Here is a 19809-nt window from a genome sequence, read left to right as displayed (position 1 = left end):
TGTATATATGTAAAAAACCCCGCCATTTTTTTACACAGAAAGCGGGACAGAAGCCCGCCACTGAGGGGGCGGGGCCTTCTTCCTCAGCACACCAGCGCCATTTTCTCTTCACAGCTCCGCTGGAAGCAGCTCCCCAGGCTCTCCCCTGCAGTATCCAGGTACAAGAAGGGTAAAAAAGAGAGGGGGGGGCACATAAATTTAGGCGCAAATAAGACATATAAAGCAGCTATTGGGTAATTACTTATTATAAGTGAAAATCCCTGTGTTATATAGCGCTGTGGTGTGTGCTGGCATACTCTCTCTCTGTCTCCCCAAAGGACTTTGTGGGGTCCTGTCCTCAGTCTGAGCATTCCCTGTGTGTGTGCGGTGTGTCGGTACGGCTGTGTCGACATGTTTGATGAGGAGGGTTACGTGGAGGCGGAGCAAGGGCAGATAAGTGTGGTGTCGCCCCCGTCGGGGCCGACACCTGATTGGATGGATATGTGGAAGGTCTTAAACGACAATGTAAGCTCCTTACATAAAAGGTTTGATGACGCTGCAGCCTTGGGACAGCCGGGGTCTCAGCCCGCGCCTGCCCAGGCGACTCAGAAACCGTCAGGGGCTCATAAACGCCCTCTATCTCAGATGGTTGACACAGATGTCGACACGGAGTCCGAATTCAGTGTCGACGATGATGAGGCACATTTACAGTCTAAAATGACCAAGGCCATCCGATACATGATTATTGCAATGAAAGATGTATTACACATTGCTGAGATTAACCCTGTTAATACCAAGAGGGTTTATATGTTTGGGGAGAAAAAGCAGCCAGTGACTTTTCCCCCATCTGATGAATTAAATGAATTATGTGAAGAAGCGTGGAGTTCCCCTGATAAGAAACTAGTGATTTCTAAGAGGTTACTGATGGCGTACCCTTTCCCGCCAACGGACAGGTTACGTTGGGAAACATCCCCTAGGGTGGACAAGGCGCTGACACGCTTATCTAAAAAGGTGGCCCTGCCGTCTCAGGATACAGCCGCCCTAAAGGAGCCTGCGGATAGAAAGCAGGAAGCTATCCTGAAGTCAGTGTATACACACTCTGGTACTCTACTGAGACCTGCTATTGCTTCAGCCTGGATGTGTAGTGCTGTAGCAGCATGGACAGATACTCTTTCAGACGACATAGATTCCCTCGACAGGGATACTGTTTTGCTAACCCTGGGCCATATAAAAGACGTTGTCTTATATATGCGGGATGCTCAGAGGGACATTTGCCTGCTGGGCTCTAGAATTAATGCTATGTCCATTTCTGCCAGGAGGGTCTTATGGACTCGGCAATAGACAGGAGATGCTGATTCTAAAAAACACATGGAGGTTTTGCCTTATAATGGTGAGGAATTGTTTGGGGACGGTCTATCGGACCTCGTGTCCACGGCGACAGCTGGAAAGTCGACTTTCTTGCCTCAGGTTTCCTCACAGCCTAAGAAAGCACCGTATTATCAAATGCAGTCCTTTCGTTCTCAGAAAGGCAAGAGGGTCAGGGGTGCATCCTTTCTTGCCAGAGGCAGGGGTAGAGGTAAGAAGCTGCACCATGCAGCCAGTTCCCAGGAACAAAAGTCCTCCCCTGCTTCCACTAAGTCCACCGCATGACGTTGGGGCTCCACAGGCGGAGCCAGGTGCGGTGGGGGCGCGTCTCCGAAACTTCAGCAACCAGTGGGTTCGCTCACAGGTGGATCTCTGGGCTGTACAAATTGTATCTCAGGGATACAAGCTGGAATTCGAAGCGACTCCTCCCCGCCGTTACCTCAAATCAGCCTTGCCAGCTTCCCCCATGGAAAGGGAGGTAGTACTGGCGGCAATTCACAAGCTGTACCTCCAGCAAGTGATTATCAGGGTCCCCCTCCTTCAACAGCGAAGGGGTTACTATTCCACAATGTTTGTGGTACCGAAACCGGACGGTTCGGTGAGACCCATTCTGAATTTAAAGTCCTTGAACACTTATATAAAGAAATTCAAGTTCAAAATGGAATCGCTCAGAGCCGTTATTGCAAGCCTGGAAGAGGGGGATTTTATGGTGTCGCTGGACATCAAGGATGCTTACTTGCATGTCCCCATTTACCCACTTCACCAGGAGTACCTCCGGTTTGTGGTACAGGACTGTCATTACCAGTTCCAGACGTTGCCGTTTGGCCTGTCCACGGCACCGAGGATATTTACCAAGGTAATGGCCGAAATGATGATACTCCTTCGGAAGAAGGGAGTTGTAGTTATCCCGTACTTGGACGATCTCCTCATAAAGGCGAGGTCCAGAGAGCAGTTGTTGATCAGCGTAGCACTCTCTCAGGAAGTGTTGCAACAGCACGGCTGGATTCTGAATGTTCCAAAGTCGCAGCTGATTCCTACGACGCGTCTGCTTTTCCTGGGCATGATTCTGGACACAGAACAGAAGAAGGTGTTTCTCCCGGTGGAGAAGGCCCAGGAATTAGCATCTCTGGTCAGGGACCTCCTGAAACCAAAACAGGTATCGGTGCATCACTGCACGCGAGTCCTGGGAAAGATGGTGGCTTCATACGAAGCCGTTCCCTTCGGCAGGTTCCATGCAAGGATCTTTCAGTGGGATCTGTTGGACAAGTGGTCCGGATCGCATCTCCAGATGCATCGGCTGATCACCCTGTCCCCAAGGGCCAGGGTGTCTCTTCTGTGGTGGCTGCAGAGTGCTCACCTTCTCGAGGGCCGCAGGTTCGGCATACAGGACTGGGTCCTGGTGACCACGGATGCAAGCCTCCGAGGATGGGGGGCAGTCACTCAGGGAAGAAACTTCCAAGGGCTGTGGTCAAGTCTGGAGACTTCTCTACACATAAATATACTGGAACTAAGGGCCATTTACAACGCCCTGAGTCAAGCAGAGCCCCTGCTTCGAAACCGGCCAGTGCTGATTCAGTCAGACAACATCACGGCGGTCGCCCAAGTAAACCGCCAGGGCGGCACAATAAGCAGGATGGCAATGGCGGAAGCTACAAAGATTCTTCGGTGGGCGGAGAATCACGTGCAAGCACTGTCAGCAGTGTTCATTCCGGGAGTGGACAACTGGGAAGCAGACTTCCTCAGCAGACACGACCTCCACCCGGGAGAGTGGGGACTTCATCAAGAAGTCTTCACACAGATTGCAAACCGATGGGAACTGCCACAGGTGGACATGATGGCGTCCCGCCTCAACAAAAAGCTAAAAAGATATTGCGCCAGGTCAAGGGACCCTCAGGCGATAGCTGTGGACGCCCTAGTGACACCGTGGGTGTACCAGTCGGTATATGTGTTTCCTCCTCTTCCTCTCATACCCAAGGTACTGAGAATAGTAAGAAAGAGAGGAATAAGAACAATACTCATTGTTCCGGATTGGCCAAGAAGGACTTGGTACCCGGAACTGCAAGAAATGCGCACAGAAGACCCATGGCCTCTGCCTCTCAGACAGGACCTGCTGCAACAAGGGCCCTATCTGTTCCATGACTTACCGCGGCTGCGTTTGACGGCATGGCGGTTGAACGCCGGATTCTAGCGGAAAAAGGCATTCCGGATGAAGTTATTCCTACGCTGATTAAGGCTAGGAAGGACGTGACAGCAAAGCATTATCACCGTATATGGCGAAAATATGTTGCTTGGTGTGAGGCCAGGACGGCCCCTACAGAGAAATTCCAGCTGGGTCGATTCCTGCACTTCCTACAGTCAGGGGTGACTATGGGCCTAAAATTGGGGTCCATAAAGGTCCAGATTTCGGCCCTATCCATTTTCTTTCAAAAAGAACTGGCTTCACTGCCTGAGGTTCAGACGTTTGTTAAGGGAGTGCTGCATATTCAGCCCCCTTTTGTGCCACTAGTGGCACCCTGGGATCTTAACGTTGTGTTGGATTTCCTGAAATCCCACTGGTTCGAGCCACTTAAGACCGTGGAACTAAAGTATCTCACGTGGAAAGTGGTCATGCTGTTGGCCTTAGCATCGGCTAGGCGTGTGTTGGAATTGACGGCTTTGTCATGTAAAAGCCCATATCTTATTTTCCATATGGACAGGGCAGAATTGAGGACTCGTCCCCAATTTCTCCCAAAGGTGGTATCATCGTTTCATTTGAACCAACCTATTGTGGTGCCTGCGGCTACTCGGGACTTGGAGGACTCCAAGTTGCTGGACGTAGTCAGGGCTTTGAAAATATATGTTTCCAGAACGGCTGGAGTCAGGAAGACTGACTCGCTGTTTATCCTGCATGCACCCAACAAGCTGGGTGCTCCTGCTTCAAAGCAGACTATTGCTCGCTGGATCTGTAGCACGATTCAGCTGGCTCATTCTGCGGCTGGATTGCCGCATCCAAAATCAGTTAAAGCCCATTCCACAAGGAAGGTGGGCTCTTCTTGGGCGGCTGCCCGAGGGGTCTCGGCTTTACAGCTTTGCCGAGCGGCTACTTGGTCGGGTTCAAACACCTTTGCAAAGTTCTACAAGTTTGATACCCTGGCTGAGGAGGACCTTGTGTTTGCTCATTCGGTGCTGCAGAGTCATCCGCACTCTCCCGCCCGTTTGGGAGCTTTGGTATAATCCCCATGGTCCTTACGGAGTTCCCAGCATCCACTAGGACGTCAGAGAAAATAAGAATTTACTCACCGGTAATTCTATTTCTCGTAGTTCGTAGTGGATGCTGGGCGCCCGTCCCAAGTGCGGACTTTCTGCAATACGTGTATATAGTTATTGCTTAAATAAGGGTTATTGTTATGAGCCATCCGTTGAGTGAGGCTCAGTTGTTGTTCATACTGTTAACTGGGTAAGGTTATCACAAGTTGTACGGTGTGATTGGTGTGGCTGGTATGAGTCTTACCCTGGATTCAAAATATCCTTTCCTTGTAATGTCAGCTCTTCCGGGCACAGTTTCCCTAACTGAGGTCTGGAGGAGGGGCATAGAGGGAGGAGCCAGTGCACACCAGATAGTACCTAATCTTTTCTTTAGAGTGCCCAGTCTCCTGCGGAGCCCGTCTATTCCCCATGGTCCTTACGGAGTTCCCAGCATCCACTACGGACTACGAGAAATAGAATTACCGGTGAGTAAATTCTTATTTTTTTGTTTTGTTATTATTATGTATAATTAATAATACAGGTTGAGTATCCCATATCCAAATATTCCGAAATACGGAATATTCCGAAATACGGACTTTTTTGAGTGAGATAGTGAAACCTTTGTTTTTTGATGGCTCAATGTACACAAACTTTGTTTAATACACAAAGTTATTAAAAATATTGTATTAAATGACCTTCAGGGTGTGTGTATAAGGTGTATATGAAATATAAATGAATTGTGTGAATGTAGATACACTTTGTTCACTGCAGAAAGTCACAAAAAATATTGGTTAAATTACCTTCCGGCTGTGTGTATAAGGTGTATATGTAACATAAATGCATTCTGTGCTTAGATTTAGGTCCCATCACCATGATATCTCATTATGGTATGCAATTATTCCAAAATACGGAAAAATCCGATATCCAAAATACCTCTGGTCCCAAGCATTTTGGATAAGGGATACTCAACCTGTATATGTATTATATAGATGTCATTATCTTTGTCCATTAATACAAGTGTCTCCCAGCACTGCTCTCTCTCTCATCCTATACTTTCACATGTAGCTTCTCCTCCTGTAGTTCTTGCAACTAGTGATCATTACTATGCTGATAAGTAGGAGTGGTGTGCACAGATATTGCTAAATCATTCAGCAAAGATTTAACAATTTAAAGTACACCTTGTCAGTCATATCTTATATCCAAGACTTACTAATCTTTGCTGTTGATAAGAACAGTAAATCTGCCAAGCTTTTTAGATGCATAGATACATTCTTTACTGTTAAATCTGATATTCCACTGCAGTGTAACTTGTCTACTCCGTTACAGACATCGGTAGCTAGTGTGTACACACCATTACTTCCCAACGTTTGCAGGTAAAATCTGGAGAAAACAAGCACCCATACAATACATACAGACAAGCAACACACCCATATATACTTTCCTGTAAGCCTCAAAGTCAGGCCAGTTGACAGGTATCAGTAATATGCTACAAATCTGTGTGTATGTAGCAAAGAAAACAGAGGGGATTTTGTCATATTTTGATAAAAACATGTAAAAGCTTGCAGTAACCTGATGGATAAGGATATCCAGGGTTTCGGGGCATAGTCACGCACTATGGTTATTATAAAAAAGAGGGGTAAAACGTAACGGCAGTCAGCAACTTCAGTCAAAATTTTATACAAAATAATCGTGCATAGGAGACCACAAATAGGTTGAACCCGATGGACAATTGTCTTTTTTCAACCTTAGATACTATGTTACTATGTATTAAGGGACCCTAGCACACCATTACATTGCAGTTACATTCCCCTCCCAGATACAAAGGAAAACATGTATACAGGGCTGGCTTGTGAGCCACACCCACCTAGGTGTTTTATAGCCTTAACTAGTTATCATCTCGTTAAAATGACGGAATAAAATAACAGTAATGTCAGTTCCGGTGGATGTGTGCAACACTTGAATTGCTCTGTCGGGTGCCGACCTGTAGCTGCCGGCAGGCAAAACACTTACATTCCCCCCAAAGAGGTGATGAGCAGCATTAGCATTTTATTATATAGAATAGTAAGCTGCCATGATAGCACTAGGCAAAATATTTTGAAACAAATGAAATATGCAAGTGCTCAGTTTTACCCATATTGTACATGGTACCAGCTGCGTGGCAAAATTAACAAAGGTCTTTCTGTTTGGTATACATACAGTACATTGTTATCTTTTTAATATCATTGGCCCTGTCCCTGTGTATATATCAAGCAGTCTACATGAGCCTACTGTATCTTTAAAACAGTCAATCACTCTGGATTTAGCCAATAACCTCCTCCTAACATGGCAAGCTGTATCATGGAAAACGAGAACATGATGTAGGGATGGTCATTGTTTACTAATAACCATCAATGGGTCTCTGCCATCGATGGCACAGAGCAATGCAATGTGTTTTTTTTCTTCTCGGTGCCTGGACATGGAACCTAGCTCCGCCCTGATGTGATTCACAAAGCCCTGCACCCACCCCTGATTGGACCACTGACTAATAAAGCATGAATGAGCAAAACCATGGACGGTTCTCCATTGGAAGTTAACATCGATTATATTAAACTATCAGTGGTATAATCGATGGTGACCATCAATAGTTGAAGCACAGATGGCTATCCCTAGCTTGATGGAAATATGTAATTAAGTATAAACAGTGTAGTTATTTAATGTATAATATTCAGCACTCTTATGCGCAGCCTTTGATATTCATAATTAATAGTGCATTTACTTTCTCTTTTTAAATGTGATGGTTTGAATGTAATGTTTTTATCAAAATGGCACTTTCAGTTGTTGAAATGTAACTAGAGATACTAGAGTGCCAGCCTGTGAGATGCAGTAGATTCTAAGGGACAGTGATACAAGTTGTAAGGTGGACGTGTCACCTACAGTGGAGGCAGCCATTTTTGCACTGCAGTAATAATCATAAGTAGAGACATATCTGTGCCTTATGCCTCAGAGATGTCAAGTCCCTAGTGAATTGCTAGTGCCCAATCTCATAAGCACTGCTTAACCTGTAATATGTTCATCCACAATGTGGCTTTTTGTCTTTATGTCTCTGCTCAATTTCAGGTTATTGAAGTGTAAGAAGACATGTCAGACATTGATAGGCCAGTATCACAAAGTGGGTCATGTCCAGGGGGAGAACATGAGACTCCAGAAAAAGACATGGCACATCAGGAGCTGGATAAACTTGATGGAACTGTGGGGCCATTGACACAATATACTTTTGATGAGCCAAATCTAGAGGAAGATGAGGAAGAACCAGAGGGGAATAATGATTCAGAACATTTGAATGGAGATGAAGCCCTGCAGGGTTCTGATAAACAGTTGGGCCAGGAAGAACCAGCGTTACATTGGAATGTGGAGGAAGATCTGGAAGTTCAGCAGTGGTCCGATGGCTCCAGCTACAAAGGAAATGTTACTATGAATATGAAACTAGGTTTTGGGGAATTCAAGTGGGCCAATGGAGAGGTTAGTTGTTACTTGTACTCATCTAAGATGTGCTCTTATGTACATGCATGAGGTAAAAAAAACACATGCAATTTTCTTGACTGCTTTTAGAAAATGTCTATAGAATTTTATAATTTCTATCTGTCCACACAGTAGGACACATCAGTGGGTTAACCCCTTCGCCTTGTAGATTGACAAGGAGATCACGCAATACAGTACATTCTATCTCCCTCATGACTTTCTAGTATATTTCCATCTGTCCTCATCCAAAAACAAACTCAGTCACTCTACCTACGGCCAAAGGCACAGTATGATGCTGATGTAACAACCATTCCCTAGGGAGGCCCCACTGTCTGAACTTGGAATGGAGAATGTCACATGTGTGCCTAAACAAGCCTGGTTAGAGCCTTGCTGTCTCCAGTCTTTTCCCACCTCCGTATGACTTCGGAGGCTCATATTAAGGACCTGGCTTTATATTTGTATTTCTCTGACGTCCTAGTGGATGCTGGGAACTCCGTAAGGACCATGGGGAATAGCGGCTCCGCAGGAGACTGGGCACAAAAAGTAAAAGCTTTAGACTAGCTGGTGTGCACTGGCTCCTCCCCCTATGACCCTCCTCCAAGCCTCAGTTAGATTTTTGTGCCCGAACGAGAAAGGTGCAAGCTAGGTGGCTCTCCTGAGCTGCTTAGAAGTAAAAGTTTAAATAGGTTTTTTTATTTTCAGTGAGTCCTGCTGGCAACAGGCTCACTGCATCGTGGGACTAAGGGGAGAAGAAGCGAACTCACCTGACTGCAGAGTGGATTGGGCTTCTTGGCTACTGGACATTAGCTCCAGAGGGACGATCACAGGTTCAGCCTGGATGGGTCCCGGAGCCGCGTCGCCGGCCCCCTTACAGAGCCAGAAGAGCGAAGAGGTCCGGAGAAAGCGGCGGCAGAAGACGTTCCTGTCTTCAAATAAGGTAGCGCACAGCACTGCAGCTGTGCGCCATTGCTCTCAGCACACTTCACACTCCGGTCACTGAGGGTGCAGGGCGCTGGGGGGGAGCGCCCTGAGACGCAATATAAACGATATAAAAACCTTATATGGCTAAAAAAAAATGCATCACATATAGCTCCTGGGCTATATGGATGCATTTATCCCCTGCCAGTTTCCTGAAAAAAGCGGGAGAAAAGGCCGCCGTGAAGGGGGCGGAGCCTTTCTCCTCAGCACACAAGCGCCATTTTCTTTCACAGCTCCGCTGGAAGGACGGCTCCCTGACTCTCCCCTGCAGTCCTGCACTACAGAAACAGGGTAAAACAGAGAGGGGGGCACTATTGGCAGCTAATATATAAATACAGCAGCTATAACAGGGAGTAACACTTATATAAGGTTATCCCTGTATATATATAGCGCTCTGGTGTGTGCTGGCAAACTCTCCCTCTGTCTCCCCAAAGGGCTAGTGGGGTCCTGTCCTCTATCAGAGCATTCCCTGTGTGTGTGCTGGGTGTCGGTACGATTGTGTCGACATGTATGAGGAGGAAAATGATGTGGAAGCAGAGCAATTGCCTGTGTTAGTGATGTCACCCCCTAGGGAGTCGACACCTGACTGGATGGTAGTAATTAAAGAATTACGTGACAATGTCAGCACTTTGCAAAAAAAACTGTTGACGACATGAGACAGCCGACAAATCAATTAGTGCCTGTTCAGGCGTCTCAGACACCGTCAGGGGCGCTAAAACGCCCGTTACCTCAGATGGTCGACACAGACCCTGACACGGATACTGAATCCAGTGTCGACGGTGACGAGACAAACGTAATGTCCAGTAGGGCCACACGTTACATGATCACGGCAATGAAGGAGGCATTGAACATTTCTGACACTACAAGTACCACAAAAAAGGGTATTATGTGGGGTGTGAAAAAACTACCAGTGGTTTTTCCTGAGTCAGATGAATTAAATGAGGTGTGTGATAAAGCGTGGGTTTCCCCCGATAAAAAACTGCTGATTTCTAATAAATTATTGGCACTGTACCCTTTCCCGCCAGAGGTTAGGGCACGTTGGGAAACACCCCCTAGGGTAGATAAGGCGCTCACACGCTTATCAAAACAAGTGGCGTTACCGTCTCCTGATACGGCCGCGCTCAAGGAACCAGCTGATAGAAGGCTGGAAAATATCTTAAAGGGTATATACACACATACCGGTGTTATACTGCGACCAGCGATCGCCTCAGCCTGGATGTGCAGCGCTGGAGTGGCTTGGTCGGATTCCCTGACTGAAAATATTGATACCCTGGATAGGGACAGTATATTATTAACTATAGAGCATTTAAAGGATGCATTACTATATATGCGAGATGCACAGAGGGATATTTGCACCCTGGCATCTAGAGTAAGTGCGATGTCCATTTCTGCCAGAAGAACGTTATGGACGCGACAGTGGTCAGGTGATGCGGATTCCAAACGACATATGGAAGTATTGCCGTATAAAGGGGAGGAGTTATTTGGGGTCGGTCTATCGGACCTGGTGGCCACAGCAACGGCTGGAAAATCCACCTTTTTACCCCAGGTCACCTCTCAGCAGAAAAAGACACCGTCTTTTCAAACCCAGTCCTTTCGTCCCTATAAGGGCAAGAGGGAAAAAGGCCGCTCGTTCCTGCCCCGGGGCAGAGGAAGGGGAAAAAGACTGCACCATGCAGCCTCTTCCCAGGAGCAGAAGCCCTCCCCCGCTTCTGCCAAGTCCTCAGCATGACGCTGGGGCTCTGCAAGCAGACTCGGGCACGGTGGGGGGCCGTCTCAAGAATTTCAGCGCGCAGTGGGCTCACTCGCAAGTGGACCCCTGGATCCTGCAGGTAGTATCACAGGGGTACAAATTGGAATTCGAGACGTCTCCCCCTCGCCGGTTCCTGAAGTCTGCTCTACCAACGTCTCCCTCCGACAGGGAGGCAGTATTCGAAGCTATTCACAAGCTGTATTCCCAGCAGGTGATAATCAAGGTACCCCTCCTACAACAGGGAAAGGGGTATTATTCCACGCTGTTTGTGGTACCGAAGCCGGACGGCTCGGTGAGACCAATTTTAAATCTAAAATCTTTGAACACTTACATAAAAAGGTTCAAATTCAAGATGGAGTCACTCAGAGCAGTGATAGCGAACCTGGAAGAAGGGGACTATATGGTATCTCTAGACATCAAGGATGCTTATCTCCATGTCCCAATCTACCCTTCTCACCAAGGGTACCTCAGGTTTGTGATACAAAACTGTCATTATCAGTTTCAGACGCTGCCGTTTGGATTGTCCACGGCACCACGGGTCTTTACCAAGGTAATGGCCGAAATGATGATTCTTCTTCGAAGAAAAGGCGTATTAATTATCCCTTACTTGGACGATCTCCTGATAAGGGCAAGGTCCAGGGAACAGTTAGAGGTCGGAGTAGCACTATCTCAGGTAGTGCTACGTCAGCACGGGTGGATTCTAAATATCCCAAAATCACAGCTGATTCCGACAACACGTCTACTGTTCCTAGGGATGATTCTGGACACAGTCCAGAAAAAGGTGTTTCTCCCGGAGGAGAAGGCCAGGGAGTTATCCGAGCTAGTCAGGAACCTCCTAAAACCAGGACAAGTGTCAGTGCATCAGTGCACGAGAGTCCTGGGAAAAATGGTGGCTTCTTACGAAGCGATTCCATTCGGAAGATTCCATGCAAGAACTTTTCAGTGGGATCTGCTGGACAAATGGTCCGGATCGCATCTTCAGATGCATCAGCGGATAACCCTATCTCCAAGGACAAGGGTATCTCTCCTGTGGTGGTTACAGAAGGCTCATCTTCTAGAGGGCCGCAGATTCGGCATTCAGGATTGGATGCTGGTAACCACGGATGCCAGCCTGAGAGGCTGGGGAGCAGTCACACAGGGAAGAAATTTCCAGGGCTTGTGGTCAAGCATGGAAACGTCTCTTCACATAAATATCCTAGAGCTAAGGGCCATTTACAATGCCCTAAGTCAAGCAAGGCCTCTGCTTCAGGGTCAACCGGTATTGATCCAGTCGGACAACATCACGGCTGTCGCCCACGTAAACAGACAGGGCGGCACAAGAAGCAGGAGGGCAATGGCAGAAGCTGCAAGGATTCTCCGCTGGGCGGAAAATCATGTGATAGCACTGTCAGCAGTGTTCATTCCGGGAGTGGACAACTGGAAAGCAGACTTCCTCAGCAGACACGATCTCCACCCGGGGGAGTGGGGACTTCATCCAGAAGTCTTCCAAGTGATTGTAAACCGTTGGGAAAAACCAAAGGTGGACATGATGGCGTCCCGTCTCAACAAGAAACTGGACAGATATTGCGCCAGGTCAAGGGACCCTCAGGCAATAGCGGTGGACGCTCTGGTAACTCCGTGGGTGTTCCAGTCGGTATATGTGTTCCCTCCTCTTCCTCTCATACCAAAAGTACTGAGAATCATAAGAAGGAGAGGAGTAAGAACGATACTCGTGGCTCCGGATTGGCCAAGAAGAACTTGGTACCCGGAGCTGCAAGAGATGCTCACGGAGGACCCGTGGCCTCTACCTCTAAGGAAGGACCTGCTCCAGCAGGGACCTTGTCTGTTCCAAGACTTACCGCGGCTGCGTTTGACGGATCCTGAAGGAAAAAGGCATTCCAGATGAAGTCATCCCTACCCTGATCAAGGCCAGGAAGGATGTAACTGCAAAACATTATCATCGCATTTGGCGAAAATATGTTGCGTGGTGTGAGGCCAAGAAGGCCCCTACGGAGGAATTCCAACTGGGTCGTTTCCTACATTTCCTGCAAGCAGGATTGTCTATGGGCCTAAAATTAGGATCCATTAAGGTTCAAATTTCGGCCCTGTCGATCTTCTTCCAGAAAGAACTGGCTTCAGTGCCTGAAGTTCAGACGTTTGTCAAAGGGGTACTGCATATACAGCCTCCTTTTGTGCCTCCAGTGGCACCTTGGGATCTCAATGTAGTTTTAGGGTTCCTAAAATCACATTGGTTTGAACCACTTGCCACAGTGGATTTGAAATATCTCACATGGAAAGTGGTAATGCTGTTGGCCCTGGCTTCAGCCAGGCGCGTATCAGAATTGGCGGCTTTATCCTATAAAAGCCCTTACCTGATATTTCATTCGGATAGGGCGGAATTGAGGACTCGTCCTCAATTTCTCCCTAAGGTGGTTTCAGCGTTTCACATGAATCAACCTATTGTGGTACCTGTGGCTACTAGGGACTTGGAGGACTCCAAGTTGCTGGACGTAGTCAGGGCCCTGAAAATATATGTTTCCAGGACGGCTGGAGTCAGAAAATCTGACTCGCTGTTTATACTGTATGCACCCAACAAGCTGGGTGCTCCTGCTTCTAAGCAGACGATTGCTCGTTGGATTTGTAGTACAATTCAACTTGCACATTCTGTGGCAGGCCTGCCACAGCCAAAATCTGTAAAAGCCCATTCCACAAGGAAGGTGGGCTCATCTTGGGCGGCTGCCCGAGGGGTCTCGGCTTTACAACTTTGCCGAGCAGCTACTTGGTCAGGGGCAAACACGTTTGCTAAATTCTACAAATTTGATACCCTGGCTGAGGAGGACCTGGAGTTCTCTCATTCGGTGCTGCAGAGTCATCCGCACTCTCCCGCCCGTTTGGGAGCTTTGGTATAATCCCCATGGTCCTTACGGAGTTCCCAGCATCCACTAGGACGTCAGAGAAAATAAGAATTTACTTACCGATAATTCTATTTCTCGTAGTCCGTAGTGGATGCTGGGCGCCCATCCCAAGTGCGGATTGTCTGCAATACTTGTTTATAGTTATTGTTACAAACAAATCGGGTTGTTTATTGTTGGAAGCCATCTTGTCAGAGGCTCCTACGGTTATCATACTGTTAACTGGGTTCAGATCACGAGTTGTACGGTGTGATTGGTGTGGCTGGTATGAGTCTTACCCGGGATTCAAGATCCTTCCTTATTATGTACGCTCGTCCGGGCACAGTATCTTAACTGAGGCTTGGAGGAGGGTCATACGGGGAGGAGCCAGTGCACACCAGCTAGTCTAAAGCTTTTACTTTTTGTGCCCAGTCTCCTGCGGAGCCGCTATTCCCCATGGTCCTTACGGAGTTCCCAGCATCCACTACGGACTACGAGAAATAGAATTATCGGTAAGTAAATTCTTATTTTTGTATTTGATTCTTCTGAATAACTGTCCTGGAACTCCAAGCAAGCGCTTCTTTTCCTGGCGCTGTCAGTCATTCCTGCATATTCCAACCAGGTTATTGAAGTCAGAACTATTTCTTTACCTCCTCTTCCTTTTGGTGGATTGAGTTTCTGTTTGAGTTGAAGTGAGTTGTTTCTAAGAGTATACAGGTTGAGTATCCCATATCCAAATATTCCGAAATACGGAATATTCCGAAATACGGACTTTTTTGAGTGAGAGTGAGATAGTGAAACCTTTGTTTCTCTGACGTCCTAAGTGGATGCTGGGACTCCGTAAGGACCATGGGGATTAGCGGCTCCGCAGGAGACTGGGCACAACTAAAGAAAGCTTTAGGACTACCTGGTGTGCACTGGCTCCTCCCACTAAGACCCTCCTCCAGACCTCAGTTAGATTCTTGTGCCCGGCTGAGCTGGATGCACACTAGGGGCTCTCCTGAGCTCCTAGAAAGAAAGTATATTTAGGTTTTTTATTTTACAGTGAGATCTGCTGGCAACAGACTCACTGCAGCGAGGGACTAAGGGGAGAAGAAGCGAACCTACCTAACAGGTGGTAGTTTGGGCTTCTTAGGCTACTGGACACCATTAGCTCCAGAGGGATCGACCGCAGGACCCTACCTTGGTGTTCGTTCCCGGAGCCGCGCCGCCGTCCCCCTTACAGAGCCAGAAGCATGAAGAGTCCGGAAAATCGGCGGCAGAAGACTTCGGTCTTCACCAAGGTAGCGCACAGCACTGCAGCTGTGCGCCATTGCTCCTCATGTACACCTCACACTCCGGTCACTGATGGGTGCGGGGCGCTGGGGGGGGCGCCCTGAGGGCAATATATGACACCTTGGCTGGCAAATCTACATCATATATAGTCCTAGAGGCTATATAGATGTAAAATTACCCCTGCCAGTATTCCAGAAAAAGCGGGAGAAAGTCAGTTGAAAAAGGGGCGGGGCTTCTCCCTCAGCACACTGGCGCCATTTTCTCTTCACGGTGCAGCTGAAAGACAGCTCCCCAGGCTCTCCCCTGTAGTTTTCAGGCTCAAAGGGTTAAAAAGAGAGGGGGGGGGCACTAAATTTAGGCGCAATATATGCATACAAGCAGCTATTTGGGGAAAAATCACTCAGTTATAGTGTTAATCCCTGCATTATATAGCGCTCTGGTGTGTGCTGGCATACTCTCTCTCTGTCTCCCCAAAGGACTTTGTGGGGTCCTGTCCTCAGTCAGAGCATTCCCTGTGTGTGTGCGGTGTGTCGGTACGGCTGTGTCGACATGTTGGATGAGGAAGGTTACGTGGAGGCGGAGCAGAGGCCGATAAATGGGATGTCGCCCCCTGTGGGGCCGACACCAGAGTGGATGGATAGGTAGAAGGTATTAACCGACAGTGTCAACTCCTTACATAAAAGGCTGGATGACGTAACAGCTGTGGGACAGCCGGCTTCTCAGCCCGCGCCTGCCCAGGCGTCTCAAAGGCCATCAGGGGCTCAAAAAACGCCCGTTACCTCAGATGGCAGACACAGATGTCGACGCGGAGTCTGACTCCAGTGGCGACGAGGTTGAGACATATACACAATCCACTAGGAACATCCGTTACATGATCTCGGCAATGAAAAATGTGTTACGCATTTTCTGACATGAACCCAAGTACCACATAAAAGGGGTTTTATTTTTGGGGAGAAAAAGCGGCCAGTGTTTTGTTCCCCTATCAGATGAATGAATGAAGTGTGTAAAGAAGCGTGGTTTCCCCCGATAAGAAACTGGTAATTTCTAAAAAGTTACTGATGGCGTACCCTTTCCCGCCAGAGGATAGGTCACGTTGGGAGATATCCCTTAGGGTGGATAAGGCGCTCACACGTTTGTCAAAAGGTGGCACTGCCTTCTTAGGATACGGCCACCTTGAAGGAACCTGCTGATAAAAAGCAGGAGGCGATCCTGAAGTCTGTATTTACACACTCAGGTTATATACTGAGACCTGCAATTGCCTCAGCATAAATAGGGCTGCTGCAGCGTGGTCTGATACCCTGTCAGATAATATTAATACGCTAAGACAGGGATAATATTTTGCTAACATTGAGCATATTAAGACGTTGTCTTATATATAAAGGATGCACAGAGGGATATTTGCCGGCTGGCATCCAGAATTAATGCAATGTCCATTCTGCCAGGAGGGTATTAGAAACCCGGCAGTGGACAGGTGATGCTGCCTGTAAAAGGCACATGGAGATTCTGCCTTATAAGGGTGAGGAATTGTTTGGTGATGGTCTCTGGGACCTCGTATCCACAGCAACAGCTGGGAAGAAAATTTTTTACCTCAGGTTTCCTCGCAGCCTAAGAAAGCACCGTATTTTCAGGTACAGTCCTTTCGGCTTCAGAAAAGCAAGCGGGTCAAAGGCGCTTCCTTTCTGCACAGAGACAAGGGAAGAAGGAAAAAAGCTGCACCAGCAGCCAGTTCCCAGGATCAAAAATCTTCCCCCGCTTCCTCTGAGTCCACCGCATGACGCTGGGGCTCCACAGGTGGAGACAGGTGCGGTAGGGGCGCGTCTCGGGAACTTCAGGGACCAGTGGGCTTGCCCACAGGTGGATCTCTAGGTTCTGCAAATAGTATCACAGGGATACAGGCTGGAGTTCGAGGCGACTCCCCCTCGCCGTTACCTCACATCAGCCTTGCCGGCTGCCCTCGGAGTAAGGTAGTACTGGCGGCAATTCACAAGCTGTACTGCCAGCAGGTGAAAGCAAGGTACCCCTCCTTCAACAAGGCCGGGGTTACTATTCCAAAATGTTGTGGTACCGAAACCAGACGGTTCGGTGAGACCCATTCTAAAATTGAAAGCCTTGAACACTTATATACGAAGGTTCAAGTTCAAAATGGAATCGCTCAGGGCGATTATTGCAAGCCTGGAGAATTTCATGGTATCACTGGACATCAAGGATAATTACCTGCATGTTCCTATTTACCCTCTTCACCAGGAGTACCTCAATATTGTGGTACAGGATTGTCATTACCAATTCCAGACGTTGCCGTTGGTCTGTCCCCGGCACCGAGGTCTTTACCAAGGTAATGGCCGAAATAATTATCCCGTACTTGGACGATCTCCTTATAAAGGCGAGGTCCAGGGAGCAGTTGTTCGTCGGAGTAGCACTATCTCGGGAAGTGCTACAACAGCACGGCTGGATTCTGAATATTCCAAAGTCGCAGCTGGTTCCTACGACGCGTCTACTGTTCCTGGGTATGGTTCTGGACACAGAACAGGATAAAAAGGGTTTCTCCCGGAGGAGAAGTCCAAGGAGTTGTTATCTCTAGACAGAGACCTCCTAATACGTATACAGGTGTCGGTGCATCAATGCACGCGAGCCCTGGGAAAGATGGTAGCTTCTTACGAAGAAATTCCATTCGCCAGGTCCCATGCAAGGATTTTCCAGTGGGATCTGTTGGACAAGTGGTCCGGGTCGCATCTTCAGATGTATCGGCGGATAACCCTGTCTCCAAGGGTCAGGGTGTCGCTGTTGTGGTGGCTGCAGAGTGCTCATCTTCTAGGGGGCCGCAGATTCGGCATACAGGACTGGGTCCTGGTGACCACGGATGCCAGCCTTCGAGGCTGGGGGGCAGTCACACAGGGAAGGAACTTCCAAGGCTATGGAAAAGTCAGGAGACTTCCCTACACATAAATATTCTGGAACTGAGAGCCATTTACAATGCCCTAAGTCATGCTAGACCCCTGCTTCAACACCGGCCGGTGCTGATCCAGTCAGACAACATCACGGCGGTCGCTCATGTAAACCGACAGGGCGGCACAAGAAGCAGGATGGCGATGGCAGAAGCCACAAGGATTCTCCGATGGGCGGAAAATCATGTGTTAGCACTGTCAGCAGTGTTCATTCTCGGAGTGGACAACTAAGAAACCTCCACCCGGGAGAGTGGGGACTTCATCCAGAAGTCTTCCAAATGATTGTACACCGTTGGGAAAGGCCACAGGTGGACATGAGGGCGTCCGCCTCAACTAAAAGTTACAAAGATATTGCGCCAGGTCAAGGACCCTCAGGCGATAGCTGTGGACGCTCTGGTAACACCGTGGGTGTACCAGTCGGTGTATGTGTTCCCTTCTGTGCCTCTCTTACCCAGGGTAATGAGAATAAGAAGAAGGAGAGGAGTAAGAACTATACTCATTGTTCCGGGTTGGCCAAGAAGAGCTTGGTAACCAGAACTCCAAGAAATGATCTCAGATGACCCATGGCCTCTGCCGCTCAGACAGGACCTGCTGCAGCAGGGGGCCTGTCTGTTCCAAGACGTACCGCGGCTGCGTTGACGGCATGGCGGTTGAACGCCGGATCCTGAAGGAAAAGGGAATTCCGGAGGAAGTTATCCCTACGCTATTTGAAGCTAGGAAAGAAGTGAACGCAAACCATTATCACCGCATATGGCGAAAATATGTTGCGTACTGTGAGGCCAGGAAGGCCCCAAAGGAGAAATTTCAGCTAGGTCGATTTCTGCACTTCCTACAGTCAGAGGTGACTATGTGCCTAAAATTGGGTTCCATTAAGGTCCAGATTTCGGCTCTATCGATTTTCTTCCAAAATTGAACTGGCTTCACTGCCTGAAGTTCAGACTTTTGTTAAGGGAGTGCTGCATAGTCAGCCCCCGTTTGTGCCTCCAGTGGCACAGTGGGATCTCAACGTGGTGTTGGATTTCCTGAAGTCGCATTGGGTTGAGCCACTTAAATCCGTGGAGCTATAATACCTCACGTGGAAAGTGGTCATTCTGTGGGCCTTGGCGTCGGCCAGGCGTGTATCAGAATTGGCGGCTTTGTCATACAAAAGCCCTTATCTGTATTTTATATGGATAAGGCGGAATTGAGGACTCGTTCCCAATTCCTTCCTAAGGTGGTATAATTTTTTAATGTGAACCAACCTATTGTGGTGCCTGCGGCTACTTGGGACTTGGAGGATTCCAAGTTACTGGATGTAGTCAGGGCCCTGAAAAGTATATGTTTCCAGGACAGCTGGAGTCAGGAAAACTGACTCGCTATTTCTCCTGTATGCACCCAACAAGGGGTGCTCCTGCTTCTAAGCAGACGATTGCTCGCTGGATCTGTAGCACGATTCAATTTGCACATTCTGCGGCTGGACTGCCGCACCCTAATTCTGTAAAAGCCCATTCCACGAGAAAAGTGGGCTCTTCTTGGGCGGCTGCCCGAGGGGTCTCGGCTTTACAACTTTGCCGAGCTGTTACTTGGTCGGGTTAAAACATTTTTGTAAGAGTCTACAAGTTTGATACCCTGGCTGAGGAGGACCTAGAGTTTGCTCATTCGGTGCTGCAGAGTCATCCGCACTCTCCCGCCCGTTTGGGAGCTTTGGTATAATCCCCATGGTCCTTACGGAGTCCCAGCATCTACTTAGGACGTCAGAGAAAATAAGATTTTACTCACCGGTAAATCTATTTCTCGTAGTCCGTAGTGGATGCTGGGCGCCCATCCCAAGTGCGGATTGTCTGCAATACTTGTTTATAGTTATTGCCTAACTAAAGGGTTATTGTTGAGCCATCTGTTGAGAGGCTCAGTTATATTTCATACTGTTAACTGGGTATAGTATCACGAG

General features: G+C 48.2%; 1 protein-coding gene across 11 annotated transcripts in view; it reads left to right on the top strand.

The window, feature by feature from the left end:
- Positions 1-19809, top strand: part of ANKMY1 (ankyrin repeat and MYND domain containing 1) — a 301516-nt gene that overhangs the window by 14706 nt on the left and 267001 nt on the right. For all 11 annotated transcript variants that reach the window (XM_063915687.1, XM_063915678.1, XM_063915679.1 and 8 more), the window contains one exon: positions 7666-8067. In XM_063915687.1, coding sequence (XP_063771757.1) covers positions 7687-8067 — 381 coding nt within the window. In that variant the 5' untranslated portion in view covers positions 7666-7686. The remainder of the gene's footprint in view (positions 1-7665; positions 8068-19809) is intronic.

The sequence above is a fragment of the Pseudophryne corroboree genome, chromosome 4 (genome assembly GCF_028390025.1).
Source record: "Pseudophryne corroboree isolate aPseCor3 chromosome 4, aPseCor3.hap2, whole genome shotgun sequence".
NCBI classification, from domain to species: domain Eukaryota; kingdom Metazoa; phylum Chordata; class Amphibia; order Anura; family Myobatrachidae; genus Pseudophryne; species Pseudophryne corroboree.
This window is presented reverse-complemented; position numbering and strand designations above follow the sequence as displayed.